The 18,652-nt window shown below is 47.6% G+C and overlaps 1 protein-coding gene across 6 annotated transcripts in view; it reads left to right on the top strand.

Annotated features, from left to right (window-relative positions):
- The window catches only part of SHROOM3 (shroom family member 3), a 253,836-nt gene that overhangs the window by 122,074 nt on the left and 113,110 nt on the right, over positions 1-18,652 (top strand). For 3 of the 6 annotated variants that reach the window (XM_045018425.1, XM_045018426.1, XM_045018427.1), the window contains one exon: positions 16,118-16,232. The exons of the other annotated variants lie outside the window; for them this stretch is intronic. In XM_045018425.1, the coding sequence (XP_044874360.1) occupies positions 16,228-16,232 (5 nt within the window). In that variant the 5' untranslated portion in view covers positions 16,118-16,227. The remainder of the gene's footprint in view (positions 1-16,117; positions 16,233-18,652) is intronic. 6 annotated transcript variants of the gene reach the window in all.

The following is an 18,652-nucleotide window of genomic DNA, read 5'->3' on the forward strand; positions in this document are numbered from 1 at the left end:
AGGGTAAAGACCTGGTGACTATTGGCAGCTAATATGTACCTTAAGAGCTGCCCACGGGTTTCTCTGCCAGACCTCTGCACCCAGGTCTGGCAGAGAAAGTGAGATCCATAATCTGGCCCATTCAGTGGAAGTTTTATTCTAGGAATGACTCATTTTCAAACATCCTAACACCTTGTTGAATTTCAGATCCCTTCCAGTGTTCTCATAGTGCAGCTATATGGGGCCAGATTCATCTTGGGTGTCACTTCACTGAAGGCAATCGAGTTACACCAGGGGTGAGTGTGGCCTCTGAGGATTATGTTGTAGTTCAGGGTAGAAAGACTGGCTCCTGAAGCCACATCACTGTTTTGCAAAATACAAATAAACAGGATTATTTTTGATACCGTCCTTTCATTGTCAGGAAGGGAGCTGAATGTTTCCTGGCACCCCACGCCATGAGTGTAGGTATAGGTAACACAGTGGATTGTAACTGGTGGTAACAAGTTGTTTGTTAGAGATTGTATTGTTGCATTGCGACCCGCTTCTAAGAATGTCTTCTGTGAATTTACATAACTGCCATAGACTCCGATACAAAACACCTTGGGGAGGATAAGTAGTATATGACTGACCCTACCTGAAGATATCAGTGCTCCATTTAGTCTGGTATTTGGTCACTGGCAGTAGTTTACAATGGAGGCTTCAGAATATACAGAATTTCCTATTAATTTTTGGTGTCTTATATCTATGTAAGACTATGGTCTATTTGTTCTATGTCTTACATCTATGTAAGACAATGGTCGATGCATCTTTTTATGCTCTGTACCATTTCCTATTTTATTTACCTCCACCACCTCTCCTCTGTTTCTGAATATTTGTTCTTTGGGAGAGGGGGGTTATATTTCACCATTTGGCATCCCACATGCTCAGGTTCCTGTCCTATTCTGTTAGCATCAGTTGGGCAGAATTTCCGTGCTGTCATTTCTGTGACTCTTAATTTAGAACGGAACTATTTCAGGGATCCTCCATGTTTTCCTCCCTTTTGATCACCCTCAAAGGACCCATACTGGGTTAATCCAGTTTTCTATCTGAGGAGAGCTGAACGTGGCACCCCTCAATGCAGTTCCTGGGGTTGATTGGAGGGATAGTTGGAGGCCAGCATGAAGTCTCCCCCACCCCGCAGGGCTCTGTATCACCTCAGCAGCAGTCCGAGCCCCAGGGGCCCTGGATTAGTTTAGAAATCCAACTCAGATCTTCCATGCAGCCCTGCAGTGTGCTGCTACTAGGATACCATATGGCCCTTTAGCAGTTTTTCATGTAACCACGTCTTGGTTTATATGAGGTACTAGTGAAGGGACGCAAAACATACACAGTGCACGTCCCCGTATCCGTGCTGACAGAGAGGGTAGTGCTTGCAGTAGCAAAAAAAAAAGAAAAAGAAAAAATTAAATGCTGGGAACCAAAAGTAAGTTCTGAGCTGTTTCTCTAAATCCTTTCAGAGCACTGAGTTCTGGGTTGGCTGGGATTTCCTGGGTTGTATTAAACAGCAGCTTCCATCTTAGAAAATCCGACCACAGCACCTATGGGTTCAGTGAGTGGGCAGCTTCTCTTTAGCCACTTAAAACGTGGTGCCCACTGTTGCCCTTTAGTAAAGCTGCTAACCATGAGAGTCTCCGTTTGAGGCTGGCGCAGGATTCTGTGCTTCACACACATCATGTGCAGGTATGAATTAGGTGTGGCCTTGTCATCACTAGGCTGCTCACGTGTTAATAACATGAGGTGAGAACCCACCTTTTCCCCTAGTGAAGACAAAAGCCACGGACAGACCACAAGCCTTTTTTATTTCTCTCAGTACCCCAGCTCATAAATTCCCTGCTGCTTCGCCCTGTCTCCTTTGCTCGGCAAATGCTCTTTCGATGATCTAATTGGCAGGAGTTCTGACTCGGTGATGAATTAGCTCAACTGGAATTCAACTCTTTTTGTTTGCTTAAGTTATTCTTATCAGATGGGCTGCGTTTCTGGAAGGGGAAAGAAGGCTCTTCCTTTTAGCAAAACTGCTGGGGCAGGAAATGAGCAGCAGCCCCAGACGAAATCATGTCTGAACGTTGACTTCGTGCTTCTAGGGGAGTGCCTTGAAAAGACCCAGACTCGGATTTCAACCCATTAAGCCTTCAGCCATACTTTATTGGAACCCCCTCAGCATTTTTATTTTCTCTTGCCGATAAGAGCTCTCTCGGGGCACAGCCTTCTTGCTCCTATTAAGGGCGAGGGTGAGTGAGAACCCTTCAGGCCTGGAGCAGAGGGAGTCAGTGACCTTCACCCTAAAGACACAAACACTGACGATTTCAGCTCTTAGTGTTTATCAGCCATAAACATAAATTAGAGAGAGTTAACGATTGATCCCAAAGGATAAGTAGTAGCATCCCTGGAGAGGGATTAAAATGCGCGGAATGAGTTTGGAAATAAATGTTGAGTAAATCTTGTCCATAATCTCTTAGAGCTGGGCAGCCTATTCAGAGGGAGCAGTTTATCCCACAGATTTAGCCACTTTTCCCTTGTTATCGGTGAACAGATGTTGATATTTCAAGGGTTCATTTGTTCTTTGGGATGGTTCGCCTAACACTTCGGACAAGCCTAGGTCAGGCTGTGGCTGTTTGCCATGACTGGCTGCTGGTGGTGGTATGTGGCTGGTCACCTGAAGCCAGCCTTTGCCCTTGTCTTTATTGGCTGAGGAAGGAATAAGGTCCTCCCAGCCAAGTCCCTACCCTCTTGCTCAGACTACCTGGATCTCAGGCCCGGGTCTCGTGTAGAGCACAGCCTCTGCTCCCTGGATAGTATTAGTATCCCTTCTCCGTAAGTGGGCAGGGGGTGGTGGAGAGGGGTGGGGACTTGGCTGTGCCTCTCCTTGATTGCTGGCCAGAGGAACAATCCCAGTGTGTGGGTGGAAGGGAGTAGGATGCACCCTTTCCAGGACTTCAGAGAATTAGTCCCCCTCCTACCACGCAGCAGCAAGAGAGGAGCAGGGAAGGAACTATGACTCTCCGAGATACAATTCTTCATGGCATAGAGGGGTCACATTCTGCCTCTTACGCATTGCTGCATCTAAAGGCTCAGGCTAGTCCGCAATATTTCTTTTCCCTGGCTTGAAATTGTATGAAGAGGTGGTGTTGGTTTTTTTGCATACATAAAGCCTGATTCTGCTCCATTGAAGTCAATGGGTGTTTTGCCTTTGACTTCAGTGGGTGTGGGATGGAGCCCTTTGTGAACACCTGTATTCATGTACAAGCAAATCTGTATATATGCAGAGCTGAGTATTTGCATTCAGAGAATCCATTTGCATGAACATTCAAGAATAAACAGACACCGAAACCTTTTCGCCAAACAACAACATTCAAATAAAAGCTTGTCGTTACAATCTGAGAAGTCTCCTTGTTGAGTCCAATGTTTCAGAATATTAAACCACCCTGTAGGTATCCTTTAATAACGAGTAATGGTTTGTTGTTACAGTGCTATAATTATTTAATATAAGGAGTTTCTGTGTAGTGTGTATATAGGCTAGAAGGAAAGAGAGAGCGCAGAGGTGGCTGTACAAAAGGAGAATACCTGATGCTGGGGTGAATGGTTGCAGCTCTTCTGACTTTAGTGGCGCTACATCCGTTTACACCGGCTGAGGCTCGGCTCTGTGTACTGATCTGCAGTTGGATATTTACCAATATTGCTAAGATGAAATTTGCCATCAAAATAAGCAGAAAAAGTAGAGTTGGTTGTAAAATTTCCGATGGATCCATTTTCTGTCAGAAAATGCTGATTGCACCGAATCCAAACAATTCCAGCTACACTTTTGATGGAAACCAGGCCTGGTTTCCTGCCAGTTCGCCCATCTCCCTGGCTCCTTGGCAATCTGCTTAGTGCGCTACCGGGAAGCCAAAGCCCCCCATCTGGTGGGCTGCCAAGGAGCCAGGGTTTCCTGGCTTCCTTGCTCCCTGGGCTCTTAGGTCCTTGGTAGTTCATGTGGTGGGAAGCTGGGCAGCTCAGGAAACTAGGCCGCAGGGCAGCCGTCTCCCCAGCTGGCAAGCTCTCCAGCTCTCCAGGAGCCTGCCAGTAACTTTAAGCACCCAAATTTAAAAATACTGGTATATGCTCTTCCTTTTTAATTAAAAACAAACCAAAAGTATTGGGTGAATTTGGAGCTCATAAAAAGTGCGAGCCTATTTGATTGCATGGAAGCCCCACAATAGAAACAGAAATAGCCACCTGCCCTTCTCCAAGAGTCAAGTTATTGCAGGGGACAAAGAAAGCAGAAACAGGGACGAGGGGCAACACAAGGACTCCAGAGGACACTGAGCAGAGAACCTCGGCTTGCGCTCACTACTCTGAGAAGAAATCCAAGGAGCCGGTGGACTATGCCCAGAGGCACTCTGCTTAGATACATGAATGAACAAGTGATGGGAAATAGGCCCCACCATCACAAGTCCCCCTTCTGCTCCCATCCAGCTTCCCGTCCAAGATATCAAATTAGCAACTCTACGGACAGAAACCTCTCTTTCTCCATGGAACAGGCCCGGTGCAAGCTTCCTCACCTGCATTACTGATGTGACTCAACCCTTCCCAGGCGCCTTTCGGGTTGGTAAGGCTCCATGCCCACTCAGCCCTTGGTGCCCCTGCTGCCACTATGGGGCTGACTCTTGCCAGTTGTGGTGCTGGCTTTTACCACGTGGTCAGGTTGGGACCAGGACTTAGAACCCCTGGACAGGAAGTGGCTTTCCAATCCTTACCTTTCATTGGTTACTGCAAATGCTTCATGCTGGTGTATTCTTAAGAGTTGGGGAATCACGACTGCTTGGGTTTATTCCTGGCTGGGCTCCTTATTCACTGGGATGTTGGGCAAGGTGTTTACTTCTGTGCATCTCAGTCTCCCCATCTCTGCAATGGGGATAACACCACCTCCCTCCCAGGGCTATTGTGAGGTATAATTATAGTTTGCAAAGCACTTTGAAATTCCTGGCTGAAAGATGCTGGTACGAAGTGGCAATTTTAAAACCGATGGGCTGGCTCTTTAATTCCCTGCGGAATGCCTTTGTACTTTGAACTGGGTGCTGCAGGTTTCTCCCTTCGGTTGCCAGTAAGTCCAAGCAGTGATTGCCATATAAAATGGGTTGGGAGGGACACACTGCTTCTGGCAAAAATACAGCCAGCCTCCACCTCAGTCCGGATCTCAAACCAAGGCTAAAACCAGAACGGACCGTCCCTCATTCCATCCCTATCTAGAGCGAGCCCCAGGTTTAGTGCATCTCAGTGTAATAGGGTTTTCAGGGACCTGAGGCAGACTTCAGGAGCCCATGTGGCGTATTTGGGATGGGGGCAGACTGTGGCTTGTCACTGAGATCTGGAGGAGAGGGATGGTGGACGGCGTGGATGGGATTATTGTTTGTGACAAGGCTTAGGCCCCCAATTTCATCTCGCGAGGAGGGTGGGCTCATGGTGAAACGGCAGCAGTCAGCTAGCAGGGCTGGGACCCAGGAAACCTAGTGCTATTCCCCGCGCTGCCACTGACCTGGGGAAAGTCACTTCACCTCCCTGTGTCTCTGTTTCGCCTCCCACCCTTTCTCTGTCAGATCTCTTCAGGGCAGGGAGTTTCTTACCATGTGCTTGTGCAGTGCCTTGCACACCGAGGGCCGGGGGGGCTTAGTTTGAGCCTGTAGGTGCTACTGTAGTACGGCGAGTTGTAGGTCTTTTGAAAGTGCCAGCTCCCCCAAAGCCCCACCCTACAGGAGCGCACACCTAGGAGTGACGTTGTTCCTGGTTCCCACAGGGCTCTACCTCTGCTGAAACGCCAAACTCCATTTCGGGGGCTCCGTAAGTCAGAATTGCTGCTGAGCGGGCTGCTGCCTTCAGCTCCCATGAACCCTGGTGGTGCTTCCGCGGGTCTGAGGAGGAACAAGTACATTCGGAGGTGCCTCTGATCTAGGGGAGTCCATGGGATTTGAATAAAGCAGCAGATTAGAACCCAGCAGAGAGGGTACCCGGGAAGATCCGTCTTGTAAGAGAGTGGCTGCCTCCTTGTGGCAGTCCTGCTTGTGGCCCCGGCCTCAGTTTCTCCCTTGGGTTGCCAGTAAATCCATGCAAGCTTATTCTGTAGTCCAGCAACAGATTATTTACAAAAGACCCTACATAAAATTCCCACAACATAGTCCCCATCAACCCCAGTAATCTTTAAAAACCCAGCTTTGTTCCTACCAAGAGTGCCAGACCTGCACTCTTAAACAGTCCTCATCTGTCCCTCCGCCGGGACAGCCTCCTCAGCCGTTCCTTGTGGGGCATGACCCTGCACTTCCCAGCGGGAACTCACACAGGCTCACCACTGGGAGTCTCTCTTGGTTCCTCTGGGAGCCAGCTCTCCACCAAGGAGATGCTAACCCCACTGCTTCCCTTCCGACAGCCCTCAACTTCAGCTCTCCTGCTTAGAGCCAGCAGGCATCTCCCTGTTCTGCTGCTGCTGCTGCTCCTCCTGTTTTCAGCCCTTTCTGGCCCTGGCTCGGGGATGCTAGCCAGCAAACCCCTTGCTGCTCCTCCTGCCTGCAGCCCTCTCCCCAAGAACCATCTTCTGTCAGCGAGGGCTCTTGTCTCCTACTGAAACATACACTCTGACTTCCCAGCAGTCCCTTCTCAGCCGGCCTTTTATACCCCTCAGGTGCTGCCCTGCCCTCATAATTAGCTCAACTGGGTGTACCTGGACAGGAACAGAAGTGCTGAGCCCTGTTTCATTAAATGGGCTCACTAGGGTGTTACACCCCTCCTTTGGGATTTTGCTCTTAAAGGAAAGAATAGTGTTAGGGACAAGGAAAGAGAGGTAGGTGTAAGGGTGTTTGCTGGGAGTCGGAGAGAAAGGCAAGTGTCAGGGGAAGGGAAATGTGAGGTCGGTGAAGGATCTGCTTGTGTCTGAGGGAAAAAGTGAAGGACGATCCCACAGGTTTGGATAATGAGCCAAATCGTGCTCTCCTTACCCCCTTTAACTAGTCACCTGAGTAAGGCATGTGTAGGATTTGTCACAAGCTCTGAACCGAGCTGCCAAACCTTTTGAGGTTCCCCCATGCCTAACTGTGACTTCACTCGTATGCAGATACTGACTGCGTGCATTAAACAGGGTTACGGGCAAAACAGTGTGATCAGGTCAAGTGCACGAGTGGTATAAAATCAGGCCCTGTCGTTACTGTCAGGGTGACCTGTCTGTGGGTGTGTTTTTAGTAAGCTCATAAAGGCAAGATGCATGATGCTGATATAGTTTCATTCAGTCCACACTTGGGAAGAGTGATTCGTGTTGTTTGCTGCTGTGACATCAGGTGGTTCGGTTGAAGAGCAGCTGCCAATGAAAATCAGCTTCGTATTGTCTTGCTCATATATCAGTGCGTTTCCCAGTCCTGTTTGAAGTTGAAAGTAAATCATAATCCAAGTGATAGATGGTTATTTTACAGCTGTGGGGGGATGGGTGTGTGTGCGTGGCGACAGAGTAGAAAGAAATGGTTTATGGTAAAGAAAGAAATAGGGAGGAGAAACAGGGAATTTACTTTTGCTTTAAGGATTTGCCTTTATTTTTGCATATTTAATGTTTATGGGAACACAGAAAATCACTCAATGGGGGCTGAGAGTTAGACACAAGCTTTGATGGGGAAGATCAAGCAACGTTCTGCTCTGTCTTGTCCATGTGCTTCAAGAAGACATGGATGCATGCCCTAATGTTAATGAGTGAACCTTAGAATGTTCCCAAGAGGGGAACGGGATTTCAGAGGCTCGTCTGACTTGATGGATCTGCAGTGGTGGGCTACACGTCTCATGAGAACAGGCTTTCTTGGGAGATTTCCATTACTTCCAGTCTCTCTTAATTATCTGCAAGTTTGCACCCCTCGAGAAAAGGAAATCTCATTTCAGCTCCTGGCAGCCAACCTCCTCATTAAAGTCAATGGGATTATCTGTGGCGGTGTTTTAATCCAAGAAATAAAGATTTTTTTTCCAGGGTCAGGCCCTTGTATGTTTAACACAGGCTTGCTCTTGTGTGTTGTTTGGGGGCTTATTGGCATTATTCACCCAGCTCAGTGTTCCAAGGGTAGATCCTGATCCTGCAATCAGATCTGCATCGGGGGACTGACCCTGGTGGCTGTGGAAAGCTCCGGTGCGGTACTGGAACTCGGTGTAGGTGCAGAGAATTACCTGCGTAGATTTCAGGATCAGAGCTGTGTGCTCCACCCTCTATGCCATCTGGCTATAATGTCTCACGATGTGTGCATGTTGTGTGCGTCTTTTCTGTACCGTGCTCAGAAGCAGGTGGGACTTTGGGGAAAGTGATACTGTAGGTGTGGGTGCAGGGCTAGAATGGGGACAGACGTCAGTGTTGTGCGGAGGTAGCAGTCTGCCTGTTGTTGCAAAGGGGAACGTGCTGACTGAGCACTATTGACTTCATTACATGGCACGTCCAGACCACAGTGAGACAGCTAGCAGCAGGGAGCGGGGCCGGAAAGGCCTGACCACCAGTTGCAGCCAGTCCAGTGCTATTCTCATCAGCAGGGTGGTGGTACTGCTGCCTGCTGGCTTCCTCACCTGATTTCCTGCAAAGGAAGAACCCTGGCTTGGGCTTGGGAGACCAGGAGAAACACGGGGGGTTGGGACACGGGGGGGATCTTCTTATCATCCTTATGCAGGTTTAATGGCCACCCCTCCCCTCTTGACTTCCATGGGACTAGTCAGCCAGTAAGGATTACTCATGTGAGTAGAGCTTTGCAGGGCTGAGCCTCTAAGTCCTGACCACATTCGCCTTCGTTCTTTTGAACCTTGTGCCGTCCTCCCAAGGGGCTGGGGAGGAGGCGGGACGGTCCTCTAGGGCATGGTGAATTCTAGCTGCAGTCCCTAAGCTGATTCACCGAGCTGTCCTGCCAATGACAGTTGTTTGACCTCCCCGACCTGTTACATGCTCTGGGGTGAAAGGTGTTTCATTCTCCGTCCTAGTTCTGTCTTGAGCCTCCACAGCACAGAAGGGCTGAGTGACTAGCTGGGGGTGGCTTGTAGCGGTTGATTAGACAACGAAGAACAGAACACTTCCATGCATGGTAACACATGAGTCTTTTAAATGTATAAGGTAAGTTCTGAAAGCAACACCACACAGCACTGTACCCATAAGGAAAGTCTCCTGTTTTCTCATGCATTCAAACACTGAACTACGTTCTCAGAGTCCGAGCTACGCCATTGGACCAGGCTTCCTGCTGTGGAGTGACAGTAAGGCCGCAGTTTCTTCCAAGACCATTCCCAGCAATGGGACGGTGCCATGGTGACAGCTCTTCCTGAGAACCATTCTGAAAATTGATGTGTTGATGAACCTGTTCTCCTTTAGTGCCAAAAATATGTAACCAGGGTGCTAGAACTCTCCAAGATACTGTTACCAATCACTGCAGCTTGCCTTTGCTAGAAGCTATGAGTCACCCGGCAGGGGCTGTGGAACACCATTTAAAGTGCGTGTGGCCGGAAGGGGAGATGCTTAGATTTGCGCCGCCTGTCAAACCCTCTTAGGCACAGCCCTTCCAAACGTGAGTGAGTGATATTGCGACCTGGCACGTGAGGTCGCAGTGTCACTCAGGTTTGGCAAAAACTGACCCAAATTGGTTCGGCCATGGCCCAGGTTTCTCTCTCGCCCCAGTGTCTATGGTCTATGACAGAGCCTTAAGACCTGGGTTCTATTCCTGGCTGAGATGCTGGCCTGCTTGGTGACCTTGGGCAGGTCATTTTGCTTCTGTGTTCACAGTTTCCTCCTCTGTAAAATTGGGTTGATGATACTTTCTTTGCAAAGGGCTTGGAGATGGACTGATGAAAAGTGCTAGAGAAGAAGTATTGTTTTTTGAACTGAGTTAAAGTGCAGACGAGAGGAACTCACTCTAATTTGCAAAGTCATCATTTCTTCTCTAACGGAACTCAGAGGCACACACCCTTCATCTGAATTGCTGTGTGTGTGTGTGTGTGTGTGTGTGTGTGTGGTTATTAAAGTTAACAAATGGCCTATTTTTTTTAAAGCAGGACGGAGGGGGTCCTGGCTGCTATGAGCTACCTAAGAACCCTGAGTGATCTTATCTTCTTAATGAAAATGACTCCACTCTGAGCCCTTCCCCGGCCTTGCTAGTAGCAGGTGGTGCTGTATTTCCATTTCTTTGCTGGGGTTGATTCTTAGCTTTTAGGGGTGGAGTCACAAAGGAAAAAGTCGCAGTATAATTTCATTGTCCACTGTCACTGCCTGCTGCATGGGATTTTCTCAGGGGAAGAGAGGAGAACGGGTGCCCTTGGCCAGTTGTTGTTTGAATGGCCTACAGACAGCTGGAAGGAGGTGGAGCATTTCCTGAGCTGCACTGGATAAAGGCGTCCTGCTTCTGCAGGTCAGGGGCAAGATCAGGTCTCCCGGAGTTCTGAGGGAAGCACAGTCACGGGTTGCCTTTACTTATCCTTCCGGATAGGTCTGACGGGCTCCCCTGGTGCTGTCTTGTGTGACCACTCTGCGGCTGAGCTCTGCCAGCAGTACTAGGGACTCCCATTGCCCAGGAGGAGGGAGCGCAGGTGTGACGGGTTGGATCACAGAAACCCTCTTGGGAGCTGCCACCAGATGTGCCAAGGCTACTTCTACCCCTGCTTTCCCTGCCAGCTCGGGACCCCAGCACCCTGTCTGGCTGAGCCAGACACTCCCGTCTGCTCCAACACAGACCCAGGGTCTGAATTACTTGCCCCAAAGCTGCAGGTTTACCTGAAAGCAGCTAACAGAAGTGTTCCTGTCCTGTTGCCCAACTCCCAATGGGGTCTAAACCCAAATAAAGCTTATACAGGGTAAACTCATAAAATATTTGCCCTCTAAAACACAGATAGAGAGAAATGCACAGTTGTTTGCTCCCCCAGGTATTAATACACACTCTGAGTTAATAAGTATAAAGTGAGGTTATTAAATGCAGAAAGTAGGATTGAAGCGGTTCCAAGTAGTAACAGACAGAACAAAGTAAGTCACCAAGTAAAATAAAATAAAACGCGCAAATCTCTGTCTAATCAAACTGAATACAGATAATCTCACCCTCAGAGATGCTTCAGTAAGTTTTTTCCTCAGACTGGCCACCTTCCAGGCCTGGGCACAATTCTTTCCCCTGGTACAGCCCTTGTTCCAGCTCAGGTGGTAGCCGGGGGATTCTTCATGATGGCTCCGCCCCTTTGTTCTGTTCCACCCCTTTATATATCTCTTGCATAAGGTGGGAATCCTTTGTCCCTCTCTGAGTTCCCACCCCTTCCTTCTCAATGGAAAGACACCAGGTTAAAGATGGATTCCAGTTCAGGTGACATGATCTCATGTCACTGCAAGATTTCATTGCCCACTTGCCAGCACACAGTATACAGGTAAAACACAGCCATCTGCAGACAATTGTCCTGGTTAATGGGAGTCATCAAGATTCCAAACCACCATTAATGGCCCACACTTTGCATAATTACAATAGGCCCTCAGAGTTATAGTTCATATTTCTAGTTTCAGATACAAGAGTGGTACATACATACAAATCGGATGGCCTAGGCCACACTCAGTAGATTATAAGCTTTGTAATGATGCCTTACAAGAGACCTTTTGCATGAAGCATATTCCAGTGACATTATATTCACTCATTAGCATATTTTTATAAAACCATATAGACGGCGACATCACAGCAGCCACCCAAATTATGGCTGACTCCTGCCCAGGCTCACTCTAGGGACTGAGGTGGGGGAGGGGAGCAGAAGGGGCTATCTCCCTATGCCTGGGCACAACGCAGGCCAGAATTTGACCATTTGCCTAGTTATTTCAATGCTGATTTAAGCTGCTGTTTCAGAAGCCCCTGGAATTAGTCCCCATGCACAGCAGGTTGAGCCCCTACCTCTGTCCCCGAGTATTTCAGCAGCACCAGGCGTGACTATGTCTGTTCCCTGCGTAGCAGGTGCAGGACTAGCGTCTGATGTCAGAGGTGGTCTTGTCCCTTTGCCAAGCTGAAACACGACCTTTCGGAGCCAGTTTGTCAGCCTGGTTTGGATATACTGGAAATTTGGCTCCAGCCCAATGCACGGGAACAGCAGGGTGAGTTGATTTAAATCCCGTGCACACGTTGCATGACGTGATAGGGCGCTCTTTAGGCTTCTTTGCTGATGTAAGGCCGCTCTTTGCTCTCAGTCACATCCATGCAATGCCATTGAAGTAAGTGGGGTTGGGTGGACAGGAGTAAGGGCTGAATTTGACTCATGTCGTTTGTTCAGAACGACTATATTTCCAGGACAGAGGCGGACCAGCACGAAGCATGTGTCTGTTTCAATGAGGACTGTAATAATATTGCCTGGCAATGAGTACTTTAACTTGCTACTGCAGATCTTTCACCTTACATGGTCTTTAAACATGTTTAGGCTCTGGCATCATCTATGTATAAATTATTTTGTACACTATGCACTGGAACAGACGATTGTGGAATGGGTTTTCTTTGAGAGCTCAGCTAAGAGTCTTGAAGAAATAGATGTGACCATATTCATTGTGGGTTTGACCCTGCAAGGTGGTACCTAGCATTGCAAGTCTCACCAACATCAGTGTGAGCTGGGAGACTCAGGGTACGTCTACACTACCCACGGATCGGCAGGTAGTGATCGATCTATCGGGGATCGAGACGTGATAAAATCGATCCCCGATCACTCTGCCGTCGAATCCGGAACTCCACCGTGGCAAGAGGCAGAAGCAGAGTCGACGGGGGAGCGGCAGTGGTTGACTCACCGCTGTCCTCACGGCCAGGTAAATCGACCTAAGTTACGCCGACTTGCATATCTTAGGTCGACCCCCCCCCCCCCCAACCAGTGTAGACCTAGCCTCAGAAGCATCTATCAGTTTCAGGCCCAACAGCGGCTCCAGGCACCTGCGCTCCAAGCGTGTGCCTGGGGTGGCAAGCCACGGGGGGCGCCCTGCCGGGCCCTGCGAGGGCGGCAGTCAGGCTGCCTTCGGTGGGTTGCCTGCGGGAGGTCCGCCAGTCCTGCGGATTTGGCGGCAATTCGGTGGTGGGTACGCCGAAGCCGCGGGACTGGCGGACCTCCCGCAGGCAAGCCACCAAATCCGCAGGACCAGGGACCTCCTGCAGGCAAGCCGCCGAAGGCAGCCTGCCTGCCGTGCTTGGGGCAGCAAACAAGCTAGAGCCGCCCCTGATCAGGCCCGAACTAGTCTTGACATATTCCCACAAGTCTTTGGAGTAGTTAGAAACAGGCCTCAGATGCAGAGTTTGGATCTAGGTCTGGATCTCACCTTCCCCACTGTTTGGGGGCTGTTTGGATGCAGGGCTTTGGTTCAAGCTAGTATTTCATTTGTTGTGTTTACTGAGTGCTGATAGTGTGTGTGGTGCTGCCCAAAGAGAGACACGTTCCCTGCACCGAGTTTATAATGTAGTGCAAGACAAATCATTGCAGACCTGCCTCAGATATGGGGTCCTGCTCTGAACCTCAGCAGCAGTCCTACTTGGAAGGTTTAAGCATGTTCTGCGGGGCAATTTAGGGCTTGATCCTGCAAAGTGCTGAGCACTCAGGCTCGATCCAGTAAAATGCTTAAGAACATGATTGACTTTAAATATGCAAGTAATGAAATCCACAGGACTACTCATGTGTCTAGGAGCTTTGTTGGACTGGGACCTGTGCTCAGCACTTTGCGGAATGGAGCCCTTAAAGAGGAGAAGGAGATAATTTTCTGAATGAGGTGGCAGAGACTGTTCCAAGTGCACGGGGGAGGTGTTACTGCTTCTGTAAAACCCAGAAGAATGTTGAAATATAGGGTGAGATAGATTTCACTATTTAGTTCAATCCTAGCCCTTCTGAAATCCTCAAACTCTGTCATGTAAGAATATCAAAAGGAGTTAAAATTAGAGCTGGGGAAAATTTTTCAGCCAAACCCTTTTTGTGGTGGTAAATGCCATGTCTGCAATGGTGAAAGGTTTTGTGAATTTGTGTGGGTTTCGCCCAAGTGTTCCTGTTGAGAAAACAGAACAAAAGTGGAAAATTCTGAAAAAAAATTTAATGTTTCATCATTTTCAAAATGAAATGTGTGGATTTTTTTATTCAAAATGACACTTTTTGTTTTGAAACTTCCTTCAGTGTTATGGGAACAAACAATGAAAAAGTTCAAACTCAAAACATTTTGTTTCAGGCTGAACTAAACATTTCATTCAGCCTGAAACATTTTTTTTTCCAACATTTCTGTTCGCCAAAAATTTTGCAAAAAAAAAAAGGGGGCTTTTTCAGTTCAATGTGAAACAATTTATTCCCTGATTATTCACAGTTGCCAGTGAACCAAAAAAAATCCATCATCCACCCAGCTCTAGCTCACCCCACTAACACCAGCGTATTCACTCTCTCATTTGCTAACAACAGCAGCAGTGTAAAACCAAATTATTTTGAAGTTGCAAGTAAGTTAGATGTAGCAGAGTGCCTTGGAAAGAGACAAGCTAGTATTTCTGTTCCATCAGAATGAGTAATCATTAAATCCTTCACGTTTCTGCTGAGGAGGAAAAAAAGAAAACCCTCTTAATTCCTTAAATTCTTTATGCCAGCCTGAAAAAAAGTATTCCAGGCATGTCTGGGTCTTGCTGCTTGTTCTCTTTCTGTGTCTCTTTCTTTAGTGTTCCGCCACCTGTTTGTAACCAGCGTTCTGTAGGTTCTCATAGAGGCTTTCTTCTCTGGTCTGTGTATGCCCTTGGTCTTGTTGCTTTGACACTGAGGCCTTGTTGTCTGCGAGAGACAGTATGTTAGAGCTCCCTGGCTTACCCTGCTTCCTGCTTTACTCCCATAACTTCATTCTTGGAAAGTTTCTGAGTTTCCCGGGTGATAAAACACGAGCAACATTTGCTCTGGCCTGACTCATTTCTGAAGGCATTCAGCCTTGTTTTGTTATGAAGGTTACCAAGGGTGGGTGGGGGGCATGAGAATTCCCAGGGATGGCAAGTCCCGAAAAGTGTCAGAAAGTCACCTCCTGCACCTTTTACGCTGTGGGGTTGTTTTGATTGGGCTTGGAAGGTACACAGAAAATATTCCGGCCTGTCAGGAGGGTAAGACACCAGCCAAACGAAGTGGTATGTTACAAACTTGTTCCCCCTCTCCAAAAAAACCAGCTATGTATCTATAACAGCCGTCAAGCTGTCAGAGATCAGGGCTATTATCACTCCGGTTAGACTGATATAGTAATGGAGTGTTTGCCGTTCTTGTAAAAGCCTTTGATTCTTCACTGGAGACCAAGCCAATGAATCAAGCGAGACAGTGTTTTGAACGGTTAAAGAACCCATAAATTCATTTTTAAAAATGCAGTTAATAACAGGGGGAGGCAGGGAACTGACTGCATGGGCATTTTTTTCCCTCTTCACGCTGTGTTATTTATCTCTTTAGAATAAATAGCTTGTGCATAATTGGTGGCTCGGGGGTTTACAGAGATTAACAGGGAGGGTTTGCTAGCTGCTCCTGGCCAACCAGTTTGGAGCCTGATTCTGGTCTCATTTACACAGGAGTCACTCTGTTGTAGTTAGTTAATTTATATTGTCATTAAACTGGAGTGAGTGAGAAGATAATTAGGCCCTGGGTATCCAACATTTAAGAACTGAAATTTGGATTGCAAAGCTCCACTTTGCCCCAAGTATTTTCATATGGATTTTTCTCATTCCTCGGTTGGTGTCTGGCATAGAGGTGTTGACTTAACTGGAGCTATGCTGATTTATACTGTCTGAAGGTCTCCCTCTACCCCATTGAGAAGAGGCAAAGCACGTTAGAAATGCTGTAGCAGTAGAAACGGCCCTAAACCACTGAGTACAAACATCACCCTTGATCTTGGGACGTATATGGTCCCAGATCCAAACTTTGCAGCTTTCCCAGCTCTTTAATGGCCCAAACCAAATGCTGGGTCTGAACCCAAAGCCCAGGTTTGAACAGCCTTAAACCCTGGGGTGAGTGGTCCTCCTTATGAAGGCACTGAGGCCCAGATTCTCGAAGGTGGTTAGGCCCCAACTCCCTTTGATTTTTCAATGGAAGTCTGAGGACCTGGGCGGGAGAGCTTGTATTTAACAATCCCATTGTTGTTCTTTTAAACATTCCATACCTTTAGCACAGCTGCAAGCCAGGAGGAGAGGCAATGCCTCAGGAGCGATGTAGTCTGGCCGAGGAGTCAGCCCATAGAGGAGAACGGAGACTTAGGGTATCCGAACAACAGTTCCCATGAGGTACTTTGGCAGCATTTCTAAATTGAAATATTTTGGGTTTGGGATGTTCATTTTTTTGATGAAAAATCAAAATTGTTTGCAGGAAACAAACTCATTTTGAAAAAAAAATGCAGTCAATGAAGCATCAGTGTAAATGCTTTGCTGAATCAGGGCCTTACATGTTGGTTTCTGGATACATGACAATTTGACCAACGTTTTCAACTTACTTGGAAAATAATCATTTTTTGGCTATGTGAGGTAACTTGGAATATCCTCCCCACATAAGAATATTTTAAAGTGTTAATAGGGTTTGGAAGACATGGGAATGCTATCAGAACAAGACATGTCCATTATTAAGGGCAATTATATGTCCTTTTCGAATCGACGGGTGATGGAGTTCTGGTTCCTGAATGCCACTGTGTAGATATCAGTGTAATATTGGGTAGTCTTTGTTCCCTCCCTGTCATTTACGCAAACTCTGACTTCAACTGCTAAACCAATATTTGCCGTTTCTTTTTAGTATACTCCTCTCTTTTGTGCTTGAGTATTTGAAAGCCTGGAGAACATTTGTCAGGATCCCAGCCTGACTGGGAGGAGGAGAATGTGACTGCTTCTGAGCTAGAAGAAGCATAATGTGTCTGGAGAAGAATGAAAGGTCAGAGAGCTGGAGCTTTGTTGGTTCACCAGGAAATATTTCTTTATATATGATGGCTGACTGAGTCATTTCTCTGTATTCTTGGTCCCACTCCTCCCAACCTGCACAGACAGTATGTTAGCTCCGAGTTCTGCTCTGGCTTCCTCCATAGGAGACGTCATGAATTTGTCCAGAATTTGCATTAACTAACGTGTGGGTGAAAATGCTAAATTGTGGCATTGTGAAACTTATATTTCTATTATAACAAACCTTCGGGGAGAGGATGAATTCATAGAGACCTGCCACTGTTGCTGGTTAAGCAAGGTACATTACCTTTCTGTTTGTGCAACTTACCCATCCCTGGTGTGCAGGGAGAGCTTCTCATGAGGATATCGTGGCTACAACCGTCAGTAGCTATGATTGCTTGTAATGAAATATGGACTGGCATGCCAGCCTAACAGAGGAGGGTAGGTATGCTATAGAACCAACGTTTTCACCCAGCCTGAGTACTGGGTATCATTTCCACTCAAGAATGCTGAATAAACTGTCCCTATGGTGCTGCCACACCTAAGATTAAATTCAATACACACTCTAGCTCACAAAGGGGTTAGTTCTTGAGGGAGAAAGTACAATTGTTTTCTCAACTGCCTAAGAGCACATTTTTGGCTCTGCTGGATCCAGGATTAGGCCTCTGCAGGTAGGAGGAAATCTCTATCCCACCCAGGCACTTCTGAGCAAACACTGGATTTTCCTGTAGACTGGCAGATTTGCTTTTCCAGCTGGTTATGGTTTGCGGAGCTGCCAAACAATGTTTGCTGAACAGATTCCTACACTGCAAGCCGTGCGAATGGGGCTGCTCCATGCTCCTCGAGAAGGCCCTGGTTAAGGAGGAACATCCCTACTCAGAAAGCACTTAAGCCAGTACTTAACTTTAAGCACATGCTTAAGTCGCCTCCCATTAAAATGGACTTCAGGCCACACATAAAGTTAAGCATGTGCACAGGACTTAAGGTCATGCTTAAAGTTAAGCACTGTGCTTAAGTATTTTCCTAAACGGGGGTGTCACAGGGGGGAACCTGACCCTGGAGTCCTTGCTGCGAACAGTCCTCACATGCTCCTGCATAGGTTCAACACCGGGTGCTTTATTTAGAATGTGCTATACAGGTGCTTGCCTCCCACAACACAAGGCTTTTTACCTTCTTCCCAGGCACAGGGTGCGAGATCTCACCTCGCCGAGGTTCTGGGCTTCTTTGAGCCCTCCTCCCAACCCTTTCCATCTCCCTCCTGTCTCGCTTTTAGCTGCCCCCAGCTGAGGAGTGGCATCCCCCTTACTAACTTTATCGAGACTTGAACCAATTACCTCCTCACATTGGCCCTGGTGGGGACCCTTGCAAAGTGCCCAGAGGGATGAGTTGGCCATAAGCTGCTCACACTGTCACATGGGGTCACTAAGCAGAAGCTGATAAGTTCATTGCACACTCAGGGGTTTTGGAGGAAGCTAAGACTATTTATGTGGGTTGGAAGGATTGGGCTCATATTCTCTACTCTGGCACACAGGACGTATATGAAATTAATTTTCATTATAATAAAGGGGAGGTACCCACATGACAACACAGGGCAGTGGTGGGAGAATTAGCTCTTTTTATGTGCAGCACCCAAGATAACTGCGTGCAGCGTGAGTGAGGAATTCTGTTAGAAGCATGTGGTACTTCAACGTGTTACTCAAATAGTCCTTTGCTTCCTGAAGTTCCCTGTCTCAGAAGGCTGAAGTTTCTCTAGAATCCAAAGCTGTGTATTCCCAAGCTTT

The sequence above is a fragment of the Mauremys mutica genome, chromosome 5, assembly GCF_020497125.1.
Source record: "Mauremys mutica isolate MM-2020 ecotype Southern chromosome 5, ASM2049712v1, whole genome shotgun sequence".
NCBI classification, from domain to species: Eukaryota; Metazoa; Chordata; order Testudines; family Geoemydidae; genus Mauremys; species Mauremys mutica.